The sequence below is a fragment of the Crocodylus porosus genome, unplaced genomic scaffold (genome assembly GCF_001723895.1).
Source record: "Crocodylus porosus isolate Cpor-Errol unplaced genomic scaffold, CroPor_comp1, whole genome shotgun sequence".
NCBI lineage: Eukaryota > Metazoa > Chordata > Crocodylia > Crocodylidae > Crocodylus > Crocodylus porosus.
In genome coordinates this window covers 51,311,534-51,334,353 of record NW_017728948.1, presented here as the reverse complement: position 1 = coordinate 51,334,353, position 22,820 = coordinate 51,311,534, and the positions used below count along the sequence as shown (strand labels likewise).

The window sequence follows — 22,820 nt, the reverse complement described above, 5'->3', positions numbered from 1 at the left end:
TAGCCCACCCCTGTAACCTATCCAGGTCTTGCTGCAGTCTTTCCCTCCACTGTGTAGAGAATGTGTTACATGAAAGCTAAACTTGGAAAATGGTTGCTCTTTGGGAAACTATCTAATACACCTCCTTAGATCTTTTTTCAGTGCTGAAGGCCATGTCCTTTGTAGTAGAGAACTGACAGTACTCAGCTGTGCTGGATATTGAGACTGCTCCACAGATGTGGAACATGTTGTTCTCTTTGGATATCTGGCTTCACCTCTTATTCACCCCTTTTATTTCATTCTGGGTATGTCTACACATGCAATTAATGCAACTGAATAAACTCCAGTGCAATTTGAGCTAGAGTAAACTAATCCTGATGTCACTGTCTACATGTGTGTTTAAGTGAAGTAATTCACTCTGCTTCCAGATAGTATCTGAGTCTGACAGGACTATTCAACGGCCTGTAAATTAGTCTACACCAGCCCTGCATGTGTAGAGTGTAATGCTTTACTGTGCAGTAGATTAGTTTACTGTGTGATAAAGTGCATGTGTAGATACCTCCTCTGTACAATTCTGGGCTCCACAATCAGGTCCTCAGTGACTTGTCCAAGGTTTTACAGCGAGTCCAGCTATTAGAACCCAGCACCTATGTTACTCCTCATTTCAGTAACCAAAAAATGCTAAAAATATGGGAAATGTTTTTTTCAGCTCACACCATCCAATCTGTTTTCTGCTGCTGCTGCTGCTGCTGTTCAGTGCAAAAAAGGTAAATCAAATACTTTACCTTCCCGCTAATCAAAAGCTATATGCCTTGCAAAATAATTACATATAAACCCTCATTTTTTGATAAATCTGATGAAACTTGAAAAACATGGATGCCTTTCTCCTTCCCACAGCTAATCTGAATTTTGATATATATTCACATAAACACTGTTTTTGTCTTTCAAAATTAGAGCGGTGAGAACAAAATTGAGTCTGGATTGTGATACCTCACAACAACTCTCCTATGTATCTACCCAGAAGTACAGAGTAAGTAATATTTAATGGACAAAGGAAACTGAAGTATAAAGGGGTTAAGTGACTGGTCCAAAGCCATATAGTGAATCAATGCAGTGCAGACAATGGGGTAACTAAATGCCTACCAAGTCTTTTGAAGTTGTGGTGCTGCAGATTTTATGTAAGTACTCTAAACAGCATTTTATCAAAGGTGTCATGATTTAGAAGTAATGCATTTTCTTAGATAGGAAAGGACGGATTATGGCATCACTTTCATTTGGCCTGATGCTATTGATTTCAATAGCACGCCTTCCTATTTACAGTGTGTAAATGAGCACAAAACCTGGCCTTCAGTCCATGCAAAAGAAAGTGTTTATATTTATGTTGATATGTTGGGAATGTACGTAATTTTCTTATACTTGCTTTGTGCCCTCAGATAAATGGCCAGATTCCACACTGGTTTAACTCCACTGGCTTCAATGGAGCTATGTTGATTTACATCAGTTCAGCTGAGCTGTTCTGTCCTGTCCTGTCTCTAGAACCCATGCTACCACATTAATATGACTGCAAGCACATTTGTGGGGGGAAAATAATCTATTTTGGCCCCTGTGTGTTTGCCTTTCCAATGAAACTTTGGTTTGTGTAAGTTACTGAAGTGTTACCAGTACTCTGTTGACATTTTGCAAGTGCAACTGATCAGGTGATAGCGCTGTGCAGAGGGAGATAACCACCATGATCAGTTTCTTTTAGTGTAATAAAAAGGGAAATAACAATAACAATAATAATATAAAATGAGCAATGCAGAAAGAAACTTTACCCAAGAGTAATACTTCGTTCTCTTGATAGCAAAACAGAGATTGTGTTCAGCAATCCAAGAGGAAGCCGCTGCCTCCACTACCTCCCCAGGCTTCAAAAGAACATGAAGAGAACATCACAGTCATTGCACTCTATGACTTTTTTGCCAAAGGACCCTCTAACTTGGCACTCAGGAAGTCAGAAGAATACATTATCCTTGAGAAGTATGATCCACACTGGTGGAAGGCAAGAGACCAAAATGGGTGAGAAAGAAGGCATATTCTGTCTCAGCTATATCAAAGTCTTCCTCCCAGAAAAAAAATAACAGAGACATGCAGATAGCTTAGGATCAGATTTTTAAGTTTACTTCTCAGTTGGGCACATATATGAAGTGGGCAGATATTAAAAAGTGTCCAGCATACAGCAAATCTCACTGACAATAATAGGAATCAAGGCTCTGACACACAGACACACTCCATGATAAACAAAAGAAATATATGGGATTTTGAAAGCCAAGTGGATTGTTGGGTGGTAAGTTCCTTTGAAAATATGGTCCTTATTGCTTGGTTTACAGAGCATTTTACAATGCAATTAGTCAGAAGTACATGCTTGCATGCAGGCAAAATTTTATCCTGTTAAACAAGACATGTAAACCAGTAAAACTTCTTAGTGATAGGCCTGAAACAATACCCCAGAAGTCAAAGTCCTTCAAAAAGTTGAGATCTGAACTTCACTTATGGTCCTTCCCTCACAACTCTGTGTCCCCTGGCTCTACATGTCTTCTCTCTCTTTATGTCTGGAATAATTGACAAGATTTTGCATAAATGACTGTGTTTTTCAGTCAAATCTCTCCTTTAAATACACTGTCTCCACTCAGTCTTGCATTGATAACCCACACAATAGATATAGATTTATGTTTATTTTGAGTTTATGGGAAATTTCTTTCTAGCTTTTTTTCTTCCTCGAAATTTGATTTTGTTTTGAATTGGACCAAACCAAAAACATTTCAAAATTTCTTGTCATAAGGAAGGTTTCCAGGCTCTTCAGTGCAATTGACACTGACAGACTCCCCAGCTGAGTGGCTTGAAGCTTGGGACCCAGAGTTCCTGGCCCCCTTAGCTTTGGGACACACCAACAAGATAGGTGGTCTGCCCTGGGCTTGCTCCGCTCCATCAGAACCCTGCTTTAGGCCACTTATTCGAGCTTTAGTTCAAGCGCCCCCCCCCGCCATTTTTAAGTGCAGGGACACTGACACACGAGACCCAGAAGGCTGCTGAAGCATGGTAATTTCTGTGCTCCAGCAGATTCCATTAATCAAGACTGCTCCAAAGCACTGGAATTCCAGGACGTTGGAGCAGCCTCAGTGTTTGTGTATAGGTGCCCATTCTGCAAAAGCTCTTAAAACAAAGTATTTTGGGTACAACATACCTGCATCTTCTGATGAAACTGTTGACCAAATCATTAGATGTTCATGTAATGTTTTGTGTGTCGGAATTGCAGCCTGTCTAAATTAGGTTGAAGTCTCTTGGGGGGGGCAAAGAGACATTTGGGGAGCTTCGGAGAGATTAAATTGAATTAAAAATGGTCACCCACTCCAAGGTAAATTGGGATGGATGAGGTTAGTGTGGGGAGGTTTGTAGTGGTTTCAGGGGGCAGGCAGTCTCTGGGGGGAGGAACAGGCAGCATTTGTGGGGGAGATCAGGGGACAAACTGGGTCCCTGGTGGGATCAGGTGGACAAGTGGGGTCCATGGGGGGATTGGCAGGATCCACAGGGGGAATCGGAGGGATTGGCAGGGCTAGCAGAGTCCCCAGGGTCCACAAGGTTTAGCAGGATATGGGGGACTTGCTAGGTCTGTAGGAGAACTTGGAGGCATGGCAGGGCTCTCTCCCCCATCCCCAGGGACAAGGGCCTATTTTTAGCCTCCTGACCTTCCCCATCCCCAGACAAACAGCTCCCCCATGAACTGATTTCCCTCATCCTGCCCACTTCTCCCCCCACCCCAACTTACTTTCTCAGCTCCCAACTTACTTCCTTGGCTTCCTCAGGAAATACTGGTAAAACCAGCACCAGGAGCAGCTTGTGGAATCAGGGAGTTTCGCAGGCTCGGAGGTGGGAGTAGCTGAATGGGAGGGGAGAATGGGGGGCCAGGTGAAGTCTAAAAATAGCCTGGTGCCAGGGGAGTGGGTTGGGAAAGTGCAGACCTAGGGCTTGGGCCACCAGCTAGGCTTTCCCAGGCTCAGGGATGTACTAGGGACTGTACAATTAAGGTAAGTTGGTCTCTCTGGACCCAATCTAAGCTAGGCTACCTCAGAGGTACTTTTACCTTGGATCACACCAGCTATTTTTAGATTAATCTAACTGTCCTGAACTTCTGTACTGTGCACACTTAGGTCCACCTAACTTGGGATCTAAGTGTAAGGTCAGTACCTGGGCAAACTAAGTTAGATCAGGTAGCCATTTTTAATATGATCTAACCTTCTCCTAACTTTCCTGAATGTCTGTATGTGCCCTTGGATTATAGACCATATCTTTCTCTACTAATTATATAGAGATGAACATAACAGCAGTCAATAAATAATCATCCTGGGAGAAGGTAACTCGCTCATTTAGATGGTGGGATTAAAATAACTGGTGATAACCTGGCTAAATATCAGTGCAACACTGAAAATTGAAGGTGTAAACCAAAGTCTGTCCTCTAGAATTGGTTGCAAAACATCACAAGTACTCATTTCCTAAGTTTCATATTACAGGGAATGATTCCTGCAAATAGGGCTTATCAGCATCTGCCATTCAAATAAAAAATCACCAGGTGTAAAGCAGAACTTGGGGATCTTCTTTCATGACAATCTGAATTTATAGAAACAGAACTTATATATAATGTGGGTGGTAAAACTTCTGCCATTAAGGTAGTTTCTAGCTATGTTTCCAAGTATTACTTTTGTCTTTTCTACACTGTGAAAATGTGAATGAGAACTGGAAATTGAAACTTGAACTTTGTCTATTTACAGCTATTTTCCTGTTGTATATATGCAAGATAATTTCATAGGCTAGTTTAAAGTAGTCTAGAAACTGATTCAATTTTGTTATTGTTTTTACTTGGAAATGCATCGAATTTCCTAGAAAAATATTTTGAAAAAACCTGAATCTACAAGTATCTTTTAGTTAGATTGCCCAGTTTGAACCTCTGAAAACAGACTGCAAACTATGCCCGTGCTCAATGAATTCCAATAAATACTTTACATCCTATTATATCATAATCTTTTGGTTATATTTATTTTAGGAATGAAGGCCTAATTCCCAGCAATTATGTAACTGAGAACAAGAGAAGTAATTTAGAAGCATATGAGTAAGTATACCTAAAATGTTTATTACACATCCTTTCTGAATGGTTTAGATTGGTTAGGGTCCGTACGCTAGTGCTGTTACACGCTACTGTTTTCCTGTTGTGTATATACAAACTACTATCCAGCAGACTTTTGAAAGTACTTCCTATTTTGGAGTCATTTACTGATGAAGAGAAACATTCCCAAATATTTCAGCTAGAGATGGACTATTACAGGACTACTTATTTTACACACTAGTCAGTCAACTGTGAACACGTCCATTTATAGAAGGTGGGGCATGTGGCCCTGTAACAACTTATGGTATTGACATGAGAACACAGTTCCTTGTGCTATTACTGGGGAGATTTAAAAATAATGTGTATGTTGGACAGGCTGTGAAATAGGCACAAGGAAAGGCAATTAAGTAATGGTAGTTAACTGACAGTAAGGGGCAAAATTAAAGTTGGTGTTGGGATTTTAAGTATTTTCAGTCTGGCATTCAGACTTTTTTGAACTACATATCTTTAATGTCTTCATTTTTCAACATTTTTAATCATTAGCTCTGAATTTCCTCACTCACAGATCTTTCTACATTAATTATAACTGCAGATATCTAATCAAATGGCTTAAAATTAACAGATGCTAACTTACAACTTTAACAGCCTATCAGCTAAGGTTTTAGTTTAAGAGTGTTATAATGATTCTGATGTGTCACTTAAATGGTGTGAATCTCTATTATTTTATTAAGACAACCTTGAAATCAACACATAAATCAACTCTCTTCTTGGGTATTTATTACAGGTGGTATTTAAAAAATATAAACAGAAATCAGGCAGAAGAACTACTACGGCAGAAGGTAATTTGGTCAATGTATAAATATAAATTACCAGTAATCTGAATGTGATCCTGTCAGTATGATGAGAGGCATCATGTACATTTCAGCGATCAAATCTAAAGCTGTTCTGCATGTTTTAGGACAGAGTACTTTAAAATTAAGGGCTGGCTTGGTGATGTAAGTACCAAATGTGAAATATCTTGAGTACCTAGAGCTTGAAGTTGATAACTCAGCAGATCCTTTTTAGGTTTTCCATTTTCTGCATTAGAAGACCTGAGCTCCATGCAGTTTACTGGGTGTGCCTTTGGAAGAGACTTCAAAAGGCTGTAATCTATTTGTTGTATTTAAACATTAAAATCCTCTTTATATTTTTATTAGTGTAGTGGTCTGCTTAGTGCCCTTAACTAAAATATATGTTTCCCTTGCTATCATGTACCATGCTGTGCTCCTTCTCACACTTTTATTGGTGGTACGTTAATATTTTTTGTGAAACAATGGGGATCCCTACAAAAAGTGCTATGTCAGAATTTAACAAAATGGTACCTTTGTTCATGACTTCAGATTATTACTATTATACAGTGAATTAGCAGAGCTTTTCTCAGGATTGGACATGACAGCATCTTGTACTTCAAGCACACAAAAATACAGAGAATCACTAAACATCACAAGTTTTTTATATAATCCACTCCATCTCCCCGTTTTACAATATTTTCAAAGGATTTTCATGGACTAACGTTTAAATGACTCTAAGATACAGTTTCACCGCTTTCATAATCCAATATATTTAACTCCAAGATATTTTTATGAGATGTTTTCTCCTTGGCATTGCAATCCTTCAAATATGTATAGGTTTGTATGACCTGTTAGCTTTGACTTAAACAAACTATAGATGGAGACCTCACCTATATTGGTGCAACAGAGTGAAACATAATTATATTATTCTATTTTAAGAGTCACTAGTTACTATTCTTTTGTTTTCTTTGGTTACTTTATCAGATATTCCACAGAATTTCATAATGAATTGAATATCACGTTGCATGTAAGTTTTCTGTCAAGCTCAAAAGAAAAGATAAACTAAATCTGAATTTTTTTCAGTCCAAAGAAGGTGCATTTACTGTCAGAGATTCAAGCCAACAGGGAGCCCTCACACTGTCTGTATATTCACGACCTAGAGGGTAAGTGATTGCTGATTAGGAATTCAGATAAGGTCATGAAAGGATGTCTTATTTAAAATTCTTTGTGACAAGCTGCTTGGTTGGTGCCCTGGCCATGTGCACTATATAATACTGCATAGCAGGGCTGTCTGGCTTGTGGATTGCACGCGGCGTACGAGGGGCTTCCACCCAACCACTGTTCCCTATATTGCTCTGACTGAAGCGGTAGCCAGGAGCTCCAGACTAACTCCCTGGGTTCCCCTTTCTGTGCCTGCCCCAGGTGGTGGCATGGCACAGTGAAGCCTGGGGTACAGTGGGGGAACCCTTGGCCAGTGAGCTGAGGTGGAGGGACAGCTCCTAGATCAGGGGGCAGCATAACTTGGGAAAAGCTGCCCTCCAGTTCTGAAGTTTTTTTAATGGGATTTTATTGCAATTTAAATGTTTTATGCCAGAAAACCACATACCCTTTCCTAGTGCACCAGGCAGCTCTGTAGTGAGACATTATCTGCTCTTCACATTTAATAGCCTGTTCTAGAATATATATATAGTCACCTTAGTGCTGTATCATATCCGTAGCTGCTTCTCCTTTACCATCTAGAAAGTCAAAATGTTTTAATAACGGTACAGACTGGTCGTGAAATGATGGTTTGGTCTGGGAAGAGGAGCAGAATATATTGCTTTCTACCTCGTAGTTCTCAAAAGCTCAACTATTTCTTTTCTTTTTTTTTTGGCTTGTTTGTTTTATGCATTTCTTTAGCTGTGCAACCCTAGACTATACCCCCCAGAGTGGAAGGAGAGATTCAGAGAAAGATTATTTTTTTACGTAAACATTAGCTCAACCATAAATCAGTTTTTAAAGTATATTCCCATTCCAAACATTATTTAATCAGACAGTGTTGTATTATACAAATCTGGTTCATGTTTTAAGTAACCAATGTTCTGTCAATTTCAGAAGCCAAAATGGAGATATCCGACATTATCAAATTAAGAAAGACCATTCAGGAAAGTATTATGTAGCAAAAGAATATCTTTTTTCAACTATTCCTGAACTTGTTCAGTATCACCAGCATAATGCAGCAGGTAAGTACATAAAAACCAATAAGAATCTATTGTGAACATTTGCACTTCATTGCAGATATGATTTTGACAGCTTAGAAACAACTCTTCTGTAATCAATTTTTTTGAATTGTTAAGAAGTTCAAATATTTAGCAATCCTTTGTACCAAATCAATACATTTGTACCATGCTCAAATTGGGGACGATATGAGCCAATCAAATTTATATAAAATGGGTTTTCAAAAGGAACAGGAAATTAGGGTTTGTTGTGGTTGCTTTTATTGAACTGACAGCGTAGTTGAGAGAGGTTTGAGAAGCTTTCCAGCACACACTGCTTTTCCTCAGATCTCAAGCAGAAGCAGATACAAGTTGAGCTAATTAGCATATAGAACAAAAACATATTATTCCATATATAAATGAAAACAGTTTGCTTAAATAGAGAAGGGCTGTGAACTAGGAGGGAAGAGATATTATCAGGAGTACTTATCAGGTAAAAGTTCAGTAGAACAGGGCATCTAATTAGTGGAAGAGCAGGATCAACAGGTGAAAGGCACTAGCCTTTTAGTTATACAGCTCAGTATGGGGTTATTTTGGAATAATCTTTTGATTAATAAACAAGAAACCAAAGGAAATGACATTTTTGGTTCTATGGCTGTTCAGTTGTTGGAGTGGGATGGAGTCTGCAGTGTCAGAGTTGTGAAAGTTATGTGGTACAATAAGCTGGAGAATCAGGCTCAAAAGGTACCATAAAAGGTATTGTAAAAGTGCCACAATAATAACACTGATCCCCCTAAAACACAAAATTATAAATCTGAAAAGAAATCCCTCTGAAAAGGGACTGCCGCCTACTACATTTTTGTATAGTGACTGGCTTTGATTTCTGCTGGAGCCATGAGGTACTACTGTCATCCTAATATCTGATTTCTAATAGAAATAAGAGCAAACAAAAAAAAAATTCTACATTTTTTTTGTGGAAACTATAGCATTTGTCCTCTAAGCATTAAATTGTCTGTCCTGGAAGATGCCAGAGTTCCCACTCCACCCAGCAAGGTATTGATTATGCTCTTCTTCAATTTCTCCTTATTCCTAAGGACACATCTGAAAGATCCACAAATAATACAGAACAAAGGCACTTTGAATGAATAAGAAATGTGGGGTTGGACACCAAAGATGTGTTTAGGTGTAGGAATCTAATATGGAGACAGAGTGAAGGAGCTTACTGGTCTAAGGAATACTGCCATTCTGATTCCTGTAGGTCTCATCACACGCCTCCGATATCCAGTTGGAACAGTGGGAAACTCTTTACCAGCAACTGCAGGATTTGGTTATGGTAAAGTTTAAGGTTTTGTATTGGTAGATTTAGGTCTCTCTATGACTTTAAAGCATGTCCATCCTGTTGGCAATTGAGAAATTATCTCTGCAATAATGAATATATGCATGTGCATATTCGAATGAATGGTCACATTCGTTCTTTCATTCATATTTCTACCATTGCGTCTCTGCAGTGGCATAACTTGTGAGGGGCAACCATCCCAGACACTGGCTGGGGGAGAGTTGGGGCAGTTGCACATTTGCAGTTGAGCTTTTCCACAGATGCCTAGCTGCATCCCCACTCTGTTGCTTCTACACTTTCTCACAGTTTATGAAAAAAGGCCTGAGACTCAAGTTTATGTTCCAGATAACAAGAACTGGTTTGAAAGTATATACAATTTTGATTCATATCATTTGTAATCATGATTGTCTTTGCTCACCATGCAACTTTAAGTAATAAGAATGACATTTCACAGAGCATAAAAAATCAGTACAAAGAATTTTGGTTTATATACCTGTAGGATCATCTGCCTGTCCTTCTTGTGCATGTGGGCAGCACCAGCATTATCAATACTTTATAGAAAAATGACTTCTGTAAGGCAGAATTAGTGTAGATGGCACAACAGAGAATGCCGGTTAGTGTTTAGGGAGTTTATACATGTGTTTTGGGAGGCAGGAGGAGCACTCTAATTAAAGCACCCTAAGTATCATGTGTATCAGTGTCCTTGCACTGAAAAATGGCAGTGAGGCACTTTAACTAAAGCTCCGCTGTTTTTCAGTGCAGGGATGCTGATATGCATGATGCTGGAGTCAATTAACTGAAGAAGTAATAGACATCACATATGGTAATGTTTCAAGGTGTGTTAAATAACTAGATAAGTGTCCTACCTTCAGGCCCCAAGCATTCCTGCATTCAGTTATTAGCATTTACTTCTGAAACCATTGGTTTAATGTATGAAATAATTGATTTACAAATTTTATGAAATGAATGAATTGCTGAGTTTTCATAGCAAATTCATGGTATTTTTGATACTGATAAAAAGTATCAATGGCTTATTGTATATACATGCTAAAGATGCGGCATTTTTTCTGAACCATAATTAGGGTTTAGGACATCTGACATGTTCCCTGTTACTTTAACATATTGGGTTCGCTTTTATAGAGAAGTGGGAGATAAATCCATCTGAACTGACTTGTATGAAAGAACTTGGCCGTGGCCAGTTTGGAGTGGTTCAGCTGGGTAAATGGAAAGCACTTGTCAAAGTTGCCATTAAGGCAATCAACGAAGGTGCAATGTCTGAAGATGATTTCATCGAGGAAGCTAAAGTGATGATGTGAGTACAACAGCTGCTTTGTGCTTGGTGGAATACCTGACACTACTAGAAGTTTGTATAACATTATTTAATGAATGCTACCAATATGCTTGATGTTGTACAATGCATGGAAGCTATGCAATGAGTTTGCAATGGAAACTGAACTAACTACACAGTACACACATCACATACACTAGGTGTGAGATTGCATCTTTAGGTCACATGCTCTTTTGAATGAGAAAGCTGAATAGGGACTGTTTTGCACTGTTAACTGGTCCTAGAACAATTGTGCCATCCCCAGTTAAGAGTTTCTGCAAATACTGGGAAAATGTAGGCCTGCTTCTTGCATTTCCCTCATGTAAGCAGCTGCACATCAGGGTGAGGTCATAGCCCTACTCCCTTTAGGATGTCAGTTATCATACAGTTCATGGGAGTCAAAGGAAAGGCACTTAAAATGCCATTTTTCAGGGAGCTGGGCTGAACCCATGATTTGTAGATGTCCTGGGGCCCAGGGACCTCAGGATGGCTCTCTAATGCCAGAGTCTTGGTGTCCCATGAATTCCAAAGTCATGCATGCAGCTGGGCTGTCCTGGAGTGGGTTGACAATCAACTAACCCACCCCAGCAGTGTGAGGTTTTGAACCCACCCAGGACTGTTGGGGTATGGTCTTGAACTGGGGGAGTGGAGGAATTCTAGGGCTCATCTGATAATCAGATGATTGTTGGACTGGCTCTGAGAGCCCAGATCTGGAACAGAGCAGCCCAGGGTCAGGAACAGAGCCATCTTCTGCTTGGTTTGCTATATCTGGCTGGAGGCAGCTCAGTTGTGGCATGACTGGGACTACAGGAATTTTATGTCCCATCCCAAACCTTGCATCTCCTTCCATGAAGTCTACTATCGCAGGAGGTGTGGTGTTTGGGATGCATCATAAAATTATTCCAGTCCCAATTGTGCCATTATTTTCATATCTGTCAGGGGCCTTAGAAACTTAAAGACAAGGACTGAGCCTGGGCCATGTACAAGGAGATGGAAAGAGAAAAGAGTGAAGGGAACTTTATTTTCTTCCAGATTCACTTCCACAAAGCTACATACAGTCATAGCCTGGATGAAGTTGAACTGAATTGAAAGATCCAAACTTTGTACAGTATATATAAATTATCAGTGGATTATCAATGAAGGGAACATTTTGCAAAATACTTAAAAAAATATTCTAGCAATCAGAACTACTGTAATTTGCCTGTTAGTGGCAAATGTCTACTAACTGAAATGTGTTTTGTCAACAGGAAACTGTCCCACCCAAAGCTAGTACAGCTATACGGAGTATGCATACAGCACAAGCCTCTCTACATAGTGACAGAGTTCATGGAAAATGGCTGTTTGCTCAATTACCTTCGGCAAAGACATGGGAAGCTTAACAAAGAAACGTTGTTGAGTATGTGTCAGGATGTATGTGAAGGGATGGTATATTTAGAAAGAAAGAAATTTATTCACCGTGATTTAGTAAGTATAGCAGTTCCCCTGCAATTTGAACTGTGTAATGATAAAATAGACACGGCATTTCATTTTGTGGGCAAGTGATGTATTTTATGCACCTTGTTTAACCACTGTAGGACCTAATAAGATAACACAGTATTATTTTAATTAATTGGATTCTGGCAGGGAAATACAAAATTTCAGCTGCTCACTCACTTTATTATAGTTTGTGGATTTTGTAATATTAAATTTAAAGTATTAATGTGTGTGTGGGTGTGTGTGAAAAAGGTTTAAAACCCCTGCCTTAAACCAACATGGCTACAACCTACAGCCCCGTATATATATAGGGTAGGTTGTAGCCGTGTTGGTTTAAGGCAGGGGTTTTCACCCTTTTACACCCCTGAAAACTTCTGCCTAAACCAACACAGCTGTAGGTTGTAGCCGTGTTGGTCTAAGGCAGGGGTTTTCAAACTTTTTGGGTCAGTGTAGTCCTGGTGGCTGTTCGAGAAGGCAGTAAGTGCTGTCAGCAGAAGTGCTGCCAGTGGTGGTGGTGCCTGCTGCCAAGTACCCCTTGACGCCATCCCAGGTACCCCCAGGGGTACCCCCAGTTGAAAACCCCTGATCTAAGGACATAGGCAGACAAGCTTCTTTGGGTGAATCTGATATCTTTTATTAGATCAACTTAAATAGTTTGAAAATTTTTTCTTAGCAAGCTTTCGGGTTTAAAAACCTTTCATCGGGCTGAGGAAGCATCTGCAGTTGGTGTGTGCTCTTCTTGGATGGAAGGAATAGTAAAGAAGCCAGAGGCTGGTATGCATGCAAGAAAGGCAGTCAGTGAAGATGTAAACTGAGGAGTCAGTGGGTGAGAGACAGGCTGGGAGTGGAGAGCGGGGGAAGAAAGGGGGATGAATGTAGCAGGTAAATAGTGGAGAGGTACCTGAGAGTCAGATGTCAGGCAAGTTATAATGTGTCCTAAATCCAATATATATATATTTAGTCCATGTTTTTTTGTATCCAGGAGGTTGAAGTAAAGTTCATAGGCTCGTCTGTGAAAAGTGTTTTGTAAATTCCCTTTGAGGATTAGAACTGAGAGACTGGAGAGAGAGTGGTTTTCTTATGAGAAATGTGCCCCCACAGGTAATTGGGTATTCTTGTCTTTAACAGATTTCCAGTGTGCGTTCATTCTGGTACGCGTTTGTTGTTTGGTCTCTCCTACATATTTTCCATCAGGGTATTTGGTGCATTGGGTGAGATATATTACATTTCTGGAGGTGCAGATGTAAGGTCCAGGAATGGTGATGGATCTGTTGTGGGATGTAGTAATTGTGGGGGTGGTGGAGATGTGTTGGCAGGTTTTGCATTTCTTGTTATGGCATGGTCTGGATCTATTCAGTGTGTTTTGGGCCATGGGAAGTTTGCTTCTAGTGATGAGGTTAACGAGGTTCGGTGCTTGTTTGAAGGCTAGGATGGGTGGTTCTGGAAAGATCCCTTTAAGAATTGCATCTCCTAGTATGGGTTGCAATTGTTTGAGGATTTCACATCTGGGTTCGAGGAGGGGTGATGTATCATAATCAGTGGTGTGTGATTTGTGGGGGGTTTCCTTCTATACTGCAGCAATTCTTCACATGGTATCTGGGTGGCTCTTTCAAATGTGCAATCTACCTCTCTGGAGGAGTGTCCTTGTTGAGTGCCTTTCTTGCATGCATACTAGCCTCTGGCCTCTTTACTATTCATACCATACAGGAAGAGCACACACCAACTACAGATGCTTCCTCAACCTGACAAAGGGTTTTTAAACCCAAAATCTTACTAAGAAAATGTTTTCTAACTATTTAAGTTGGCCTAATAAAAGGTATCAGATTCACCCGAAGAACCTTGTCTGCCTACACACACACACTCACACACACACACTACTCACTATAAATGTTTACTGTTAACTGGTGACTTTTCAGCAGCAGTAATTAATGTCTACAGAAATTACTGCATTACACGTCCTTTTAAGTAAAAGATACTCAGTCACAAAAACTTGGAAACCACTTAGAGAGAGAGTGAAGTTAGAGAAAATCAGTGTCAGGGTGGAATGATAACTTGACTAGAGGTGTCATAAAAATGTATCAATGAACCAGTGATATAACATAAACACTGCAGTAACAGGAGCAAGATGTCCTACTAAGATTATCCTGTGGTTCTTTGGCTGCATCTACACGTTCATTAATGTGCCATAATTACAGCATATTAAGTTTAGTACCTGTAATAACAGGTACTAATTTCATGCTTCGTAATACAGTTTTCACATGACACTAATGCATAACAGTGCATTAGCATGGCTTTTGCCATGATGTGTTAATGAGCAGTAGAAATAGTCCACCAGGCATTTAGTCTCTTGTAGATGTTCCCTTTGAGAATCTATTCAACAAAACCTCTTTCTCTGACCACCCCTGGCTCCCCTACCTTCTCTTGCTACCTCACTCACCTGTTTCATAGTTTCATAGTAGCTAGGGTCAGGAGGGACCTGAACAGATCATCTAGCCTGACTCCCTACCACAGGCAGGAATGAGTGCTGGGTTCACAAGACCCCAGACAGGTGATCATCTAACCTCTTTTTAAATTTACCCAAGGTAGGGGCAAGGACCACTTCCCTGGGAAGCTGGTTCCAGATTTTGGCCACCCTAACTGTAAAATATTGTCTCCTGATCTCTAACCTAAACCCATTCTCCACCAGCTTATTCCCATTGTTTCTCATCACCCCAGGTGGTGCTGGGGAGAATAGGGCTCTTCCTATTTGCTGATGATCTCTCCTGATGAGTTTGTAGGCAGCCACCAGGTCCCCCCATAGCCTTCTCTTGCTGAGGCTGAACAGGTTCAGTCCCTCAGTCTCTTCTCATAGGGCCTGCCCTGCTGTCCTTTCACCAAGCGGGTGGCCCTCCTCTGAACTCTCTCCAGGCTGGCCACTTCCCTTTTAAAGTGTGGTGCCCAGTACTGGATGCTGTAGTCCAATTGCAGCCTGACCATTGTCACATACAGGGGGAGTATCACCTCTCTGGACTGGCTTGAGATGCATCTTTGGATGCATGACAAGGTATGGCTGGCCTTGCTGGCTGGGGTCTGGCATTGGCGGCTCATGTTTATCCTGGAGTCAATAATGACTCCAAGATCCCTTTCCGCCTCTGTGCTTTCAAGAGGGGAACTCCCTAGCCTGTATGTATGCTGTGGATTCCTTCTTCCAAGGTGCAGCACCCTGCATTTGTCTACATTGAACCCCATCCTATTTTCATCTGCCCACTTCTGTAATCTGTCTAAATCCAGTTGCAGCCTCTTTATCCCTTCAAGTGTTCCCACCTCGCCCCACATCTTAGTGTCATCAGCAAACTTGGACAATGTGCTTTCAACCCCCTCGTCCAAGTCACTGATGAAGATGTTAAACGATGCGGGCCCAAGGACTGATGAGAATGGGGTGAGAGACAGTGTCAAAGGCCTTCTTAAAGTCTAGAAAGACTACGTCCATGGCGACACCATCCTCCAAGGATTTAGTTACCTGGTCATAAAAGGCAATCAGGTTGGTCAGGCAGGACCTGTCTTTGATGAACCTATGCTGGTTGCCCCTGAGCATGATCTCCCCTGCTGGCCCCCCACAGATGTGCTCCTTGATGATTTTCTCCAAGATCTAAGACTAATTTTCTCCAGTTGCTGAGATTAACGAAGTATTCTCCTCCTCCATCATCATCATCCCTTCTAGGCTGAGAGGGAGCAGGAGGGGGACATTTATTTTCTGTTTCCACCTTATTTTTGACTCAGTGCTATCTGGCTACTGGTAGGAAACCTCTTTCTTTTTACACTTCTTCCTTTATTGGCTTCTTGCAAAACTGAGGAGAGATCCTTTGAATTTTTACCCATTTGCTTTGCATTGTGTGCAATACGTGTCAGGCAAATTGTTCATCCTAAGGCTTGGTCACTCTGAAATTAGAAAGAAGGGATATTGTCAAGTCCATGGTCATGGCTCCAATACCTAAGGGGTAAACCATGAATTCCTGACTCCTGTTCACCTGTGGCTATTGTTTTTTTTCCACATTCAGAATAAGGTACTAACTCTGGTGTTCAATACAGATTTCAGTTTGAATAGATTCTGCACAGTGCATTGTCTTTGTAAGTGAAATATACTGTAAATGTTGCTGGTCTGAGAGGTGTTATATAAATGTAAACATCATTATTAGTAGTATAAAAAATAGTTCAGTGACTTGAAGCATTAGCTTTGCTTTCATTTGATTGTATTTTGAGGTACACATTGAGGACATTTAAGCACATGAACCTTTTCTGAATAATTGTTTTTGCATTTTTATCAGGATGCTTTAGGACAGATTTCAAACATGTTTCTGGTTTTCCTGCAGGCTGCGAGGAACTGTTTAGTCAATGCTGAACACATAGTTAAAATATCTGACTTTGGAATGGCAAGGTAAGCAGAAATTCTATATAATAGCTGTATTTAATATTAAACTCCACTGAAATGTTTTAAATCAATATTACTTATGGATTGGATTAATCTTATTGTTTGCTATGATGGTTTGGGGAATTTATCTGTACAGAAATGTATTAATTCTAGATGAACGTATAAAGGTCTCATTATGAAACTATAGCAGCATCAACTATTGCCGCAGGTATGGCATCAGCAGTTTGCTATCAGGGCTGTGGCACGTTCATTAATAAACCTCAATGACACTTTATTCAGTTGGGAGCATTTTAAGATAGTGGGCTGGTTGAAGCTGAGAGAAGATAAATCCCCCAACTTCGATGCACAAAACAGAAGGTGGAAAATCCCACCAGTAGAACCAAAGCATTAATATATTGGAGCTGGCCTTTAAAAGCCATATAGGCTAGATAGGTCAGAAAAGATTCATAGACCCACACAGGAAGCGTGGGCAGGAGGCAGGAAGACGCGTATGCTTTTGCAGTAGCAGAGGGGGTTTCCTGTTAATGACAGGAGGTCAGATCATGCTGACTTGGAAAAAGAGAGGTAAATGAATTCTAAATAAAGTGGGGCGAGATCATAGACAATCACGTCAACTTAGTTTTAGCATGCTAAGCTAAAGATTCCAACATACTTTTTATTCCTGTTAACTAGGAAATGTTGGCTTGTTAAGGAAAGGTTACCCGCTGGCTGCTTCACTCCCTGAACAAATTAGTTCTCTTTCTCTCTTTCTCTGGAGCCCAAACTCATTCTGATCAACTGACAAACTATGAGAAACAGGAATGGCCAGAGGGGCCAGTCATGAAATAGTGGAGCTGCAGAGCTTGCCTAACAAAATGGTGGAGGCCTCTAGCACAAAAAACTATACTCTTCCAAGAGCCCCTATATCAGTGATTCTAATAAAATTAATAGTACCAGTTCTTCTGCTTATACATACTGCCACTGGAGTTCCTTCTTGTGGTATGTTCCTGCAGGTGGTATGTCTGTGTTAACTGTGTTCACGTTGTTATAATACTGTATAGGACTTAGCTTACCTTATTAACCTATGCATAAAGAATGAAAGGTTAAGTGCAAGGGCTGGCTATATTCAGGAGGAGACAAAATGGTACCTTTAGCATCAAGAGAATTTTGAATGACTTTTCTGAGAGATAAACAAAGATGAGATGCCTAACACCCAGGACATAAACATGATAGTGGGACAGCAGCCTGGAAAAAAGCAGATTGGCAGTTCCTGGTCAGAAGAGTCTGGGGACTGAGAGAAGTGGAAGAGTTCTGGAAAGACTGGAAAGGGAACAGCTGAGTAGCATTTGGGGTGCTCAGGACCATGAAGGCTAGAGTTGGGATAGAGGGGCTGCTTAACCCCATTGGATGGGACAGAGAACCTCTGGCCAGGTGGTCTTTGCTTCCATAAATGCCTTTACCGAAGAGTGGAACTAGATGCTCATTCCTTGAGTCGGGGCCTCAGAGAACTGGGGAAGGTGGGAGATCAAAAGGCCGGGGAGCTTGGGCTGCTTCCTTGCTCTAGAAGCCAAGCTTGGGCTGGCTTCAGGGGACTCTCTCAGACACCAGGTAAGGTTGCAACGGCATCGAGCAAGCATCTGCAGGAGCACTAATCCTTTGCACATAGTTATTAGATTATCAATTACTTGTATAGTTTAATACTGGAAGAAAATATGCAAATGTTGTTCAGTGCACTATACTGGCATGCACAGGGGCCAAATTGAGGCTCCTTCTTAAAAAATGGCCCTGTTGTTTTTGTCACTGTCAGTTATAAAGATTTTCAGCCCAGGCGAGGTTTGCACAACCTCTACAGGTTTGACCGGAGAGAATTACCTTTTCAGCATTCAGTGCGGGGTTGTTGCCTACACAAGACAAACTCTGACTGGAGTCTTGTCTGTAGTGACATTCGCTGCTCTCACACTAGTCATGGAACAAGGCAGGGTCTATCATTCATTTGCTGTGGCCTCTGGCATGATTTGTCAGATACAAAAAAAGCCTCAAAAATCGGTTTCAAGACAGAATAATGTTTTGTTTAAACCTTTTTAATAGAGACAGTTATTTGTTGTTGATTTACTTTCCAAGAGTAGAGAGATTTTTTGTAATATTCACCTATCTTGGTGACTCCAGTTTATTGAGATGTTACCTTCCTTATTTTCTAAGGGATGTCTAGAGTTTTATTTAGAAAGACGTAGTGAAAATATGCTACGGGAGTTCTGTTCAACCAAATCCCAAGATTTAAATCAGTCCTGGCACGGTGTTATCTTCCCAAGCAGTTAGCTAGTGAGGAAACATGCACAATTTTGTTGACAGAAGAGGTTAGTACAAAGTTCTATCAGTAATGGGCAAAGAACCGCTTCCGTTCTATACTACCCCAACTCCATAATCTTCTTGGATTTATGCAAAATTCTACATTAGAAAATTGTGGATAACAGATAATTACTTCTGGTTTATATTTATGCAAATGAACGGAGAATGAGCCTAACCTTATAAAAAGCAGTGGAATTACTTATCACTATAAAACTTGTATAAATGTAAGAAAAATCATGTTTTGGGTATGTTCATGTAGCAGTTGTAGTGCTGTGTAGAGATATCTGAACTAGCTCTGAATGAGTGAGTTCTGGTGCTGGAAGCAGCTTAGCCATGCTAGCATGACAATCTAGCCAGGTTAATATATGTTGCTTCTCAGCAGGGCTAAGTAAACCAGGTGGGATGGTGTGCTTTTTATGTGGCTATACTGTTTTCAGTACCCAAGCTGCATGGATATACCTATGTAGTATCTGAGGTGGATAAGAACTGGGAAGTTCAAAATCAAAAAGTAGCTAAAGCATCTTTGCCTTTAATCTAGTCTAGAATTCTTAACAACAGGTATTTTGACAGGGGCACAACAATTTTTTAAAAAAAAATTGTATGTACTCATAAAATTTCCCATCTAGAGAAATTTCACCTAAAACATTTACCCAATACAGAAGTTAAAATATATGTTTCTTTTAGGTACGTTCTCGATGATGAGTATATCAGCTCTTCAGGTGCAAAGTTTCCAATCAAATGGTCATCTCCTGAGGTTTTTCATTTCAAAAAGTACAGCACCAAATCAGATGTGTGGTCATTTGGTGAGTTGGTTTAATTCGTAACACATTGCAATTGTCAAAAGCTGCTTGGTGTTATTTAGAAAGTCATGAGAAATCACATCTCTGATAAATTATTTTGCTGCACTGTTCCACCTGTTTTCTAGTTTGAATCAGTTAGTTTCATATTTTAATCATGCCTAAATTGTAAGAAAGTCTTGGAATATGTGGTGTAGTGCTTTGTTGATATTGGGGCAGTTGGATTTAGTCATCTTCTTACCTGCAATAAAGGTGATGCAGATTTATATTATATGAGGATTGGTTTGGTTTGGTCATCACCATTCAGTTCAGAAATAAAATATTTTCATTCAGGAGAAATATTCAGGACCCAATATAGCTTATTTTATTGCTGTTCATAAAATCATGAAATAGCTCTGTAAACTTAGAAAGTTCTAAGTTTTGTGGTTGTTGCTGTTGGTTTTTCCCCTAGGAGTTTTAATGTGGGAAGTTTTTACAGAAGGAAAAATGCCTTTTGACAATAAGTCAAATGCCGAAGTTGTTCGTGAGATTTCTGAAGGATACAGACTTTATCGACCATATCTGGCCCCACTTCCGGTGTACAATGTCATGTACAGCTGCTGGCATGAGGTTTGTTTCTCTTACTTCCTGCTCTGTATGGTGAAATATGTTTTTTATTCCAAATAAAGACTCAAAGGCAATTCATTGACAGTAGGTCAATTATACACACAGTAGTGACATACTTAGTATTTTTTATGTGGTTTTCATGTATCCTGGCTAAGCTTAGAAGCTTTAGTTTATTTTAATTATTGACAACAATAGATATAAAATACTTCCATTCCTGCATTTATCAGTCAATTTGACTATTTTACCTCCTTGTTTAAATGTTTCCCAGTGTTCCACAGAGGCACAGTGCTTCCCTATCACAGCAAGTGCTCTGGCGAGATAAATATTGCTTAAGAAATAGATTTACATTTCAAGATGCCTTGTGGTCTTGGTGGTATTTTAGAAAACACTCCAATCTCCAAATCCATGGTTTTCCTTGAAGTGGCAGATGTATAGCTTTTCTTTCATCGTATGTACACGCCTGACTGTTCTAGATAGTGTGCTAATAAAAGGTTGCTACTACACCAGATCATCTATGAATCTACAAACTCTGAATATAAACTTGTTTTCTGCTTTGCTTTTCAGAAACCTGAAGGCCGTCCTGCTTTTGCAGAGTTATTACAAACCCTCACAGATATAGCAGAGACTGGATAACCCGATGTTCCATACAAATGAATTTTTTACAGAATTAACATAAGGGCCCTCCATGGAATGGTTGATATAGTTATCCGTCTTATCTGGTTATGGTATACCCAGCAGCGGTTTGGATACTGATGACTTGCACATTCAGTTAATTTCCATTGTTAGTGTTTACCAGAGTTTTGGTCTGTTGGAAGAAAATAGATCAGGAGATTGGCAATGGGCTTTTAAGCTTTTTTGCTTCCACATTACTCAGTTAAAACTGAGTCCAGATATGCCGAGCAGTTAATTGCCAGGATTGTGGCAATCAAGTCTTGTACACCATAAGGGAGAAGCCAGGTTATCCTGTGGTTTGGGGCACAGAGCCCTAAATGACACCTTCTGCTTTTTATGGCATACTAAATTCTGCAACAGTGCCACTGATTTTGTTAATTAGCATAACTGAGACTGGGAGATAGGGCTGGATGGCTACCAGGGAGACTTAAGTACCTGTAGTGAACCTCTGCGGAGTAGTGAGCTGCATTTGAAGACATAACCTTTGATACCACAACACAAATTTCCATCACTTGAAGTGAAGAACATTTCTTAAATGCAGGATCACAAATACACTCTAATTGACCAGATGATCAGCCATTTAGAGAGAGACAAGACATAGCCAATGTGCCTCATCTCCTTGGAGAAGAGACAGCTGTTCTTAAGAAGGTCTTAAGCCTACTCTGAATGCAGTGTTATGAACAATGTAGAAGTTGCATAGCTGATAACGTCACCTGCCACATGGAGCTCATTCCTGTATTTCTTCAGAGCACCAAATGACAACTACAACCTTGAGTAAGCTGCTTCTTGCTTCTTCAGAAGGTTTTACTATCCTCTTTTCCAGCTTTTGCTGCTACATCCGTGCCTAGCTCCCTTGTTTCCTTCAGCAGTGATCCTGACTTCCTCTTGTGGAATATCTAAAATGGCCAGCAGACAAGCCAAAGAGGTAGAAGATGGAAACTTTGGATTTATCTGACAAATAAAATTTTGCAAAGTCATGGCAAAAAGATAAAGCATTTGTGTGACCAATATTTGTTGTCCTTGGTACCCTGTGGATAACAACTGTATTGGTGATTTTGTTTTTCTTCTTCCATGGTATATATGGATTGACAAATATTAAGGCTACACAAGTTGATTGCTTCTAAGCTGAACTTGGAGAAAGAGCATAGCACTAAAAAAAAAGCTATATATTTGTAGCATGTGATTAAATTATGTAATTAAGTTAATGCATGTGTATAGTTGATATTATAGTAACTTTTCCATAGAAAAAATGTTTAAATCTTAAAATTGTAGAATGATATAATTCCACATGACTCACTACATTTTACCTTCTTAATAAAAACATCTTTACAGTTGTTGGAACTCTGTAAGTTAATAGCATCTTTGGACCAAATTCAATTCTAGCATAAGCATGGATAACTCCTCTTAATGATAACAGTGTATAATATTTAATGAAAACCCATAGCGATAATTAAGTGCAAAATCACTTAGTTTACCCTGTATGGAAAGCTGGCAGTTCTTTCAAACACAATTTTAAAGCATTTCAGTTTCAAAGCAAACTTGATATCCTTCTTTTCTTCCACAATTCTTAAAAGACTTTTTATCTAGCTATAGCACTTTTTGCTCCTATAATTGACTCATATGGAATGAAGTATGAAATTTTTATAAAATTGTTAGAAATATTATTAAAAATGCATTATCAATAGCAGATTTAGAAAAAAAAAAAAAACACAGCTGCTACCCATCCTTGTCTCCTTAA

At 39.8% G+C, this 22,820-nt stretch overlaps 1 protein-coding gene across 1 annotated transcript in view; it reads left to right on the top strand.

The window, feature by feature from the left end:
• Positions 1 to 22,398, top strand: part of TXK (TXK tyrosine kinase) — a 30,820-nt gene extending 8,422 nt beyond the window's left edge. The window contains exons 2-14 of the mRNA XM_019552587.1: positions 934 to 1,009; positions 1,823 to 2,034; positions 5,054 to 5,119; positions 5,898 to 5,952; positions 7,027 to 7,106; positions 8,038 to 8,165; positions 9,397 to 9,471; positions 10,615 to 10,786; positions 12,049 to 12,265; positions 16,624 to 16,688; positions 19,692 to 19,810; positions 20,256 to 20,413; positions 20,975 to 22,398. Of these exons, the coding sequence (XP_019408132.1) occupies positions 934 to 1,009; positions 1,823 to 2,034; positions 5,054 to 5,119; positions 5,898 to 5,952; positions 7,027 to 7,106; positions 8,038 to 8,165; positions 9,397 to 9,471; positions 10,615 to 10,786; positions 12,049 to 12,265; positions 16,624 to 16,688; positions 19,692 to 19,810; positions 20,256 to 20,413; positions 20,975 to 21,043 (1,492 nt within the window). The 3' untranslated portion in view covers positions 21,044 to 22,398. The remainder of the gene's footprint in view (positions 1 to 933; positions 1,010 to 1,822; positions 2,035 to 5,053; positions 5,120 to 5,897; positions 5,953 to 7,026; positions 7,107 to 8,037; positions 8,166 to 9,396; positions 9,472 to 10,614; positions 10,787 to 12,048; positions 12,266 to 16,623; positions 16,689 to 19,691; positions 19,811 to 20,255; positions 20,414 to 20,974) is intronic.
• Positions 22,399 to 22,820: the final 422 nt, after the last annotated feature.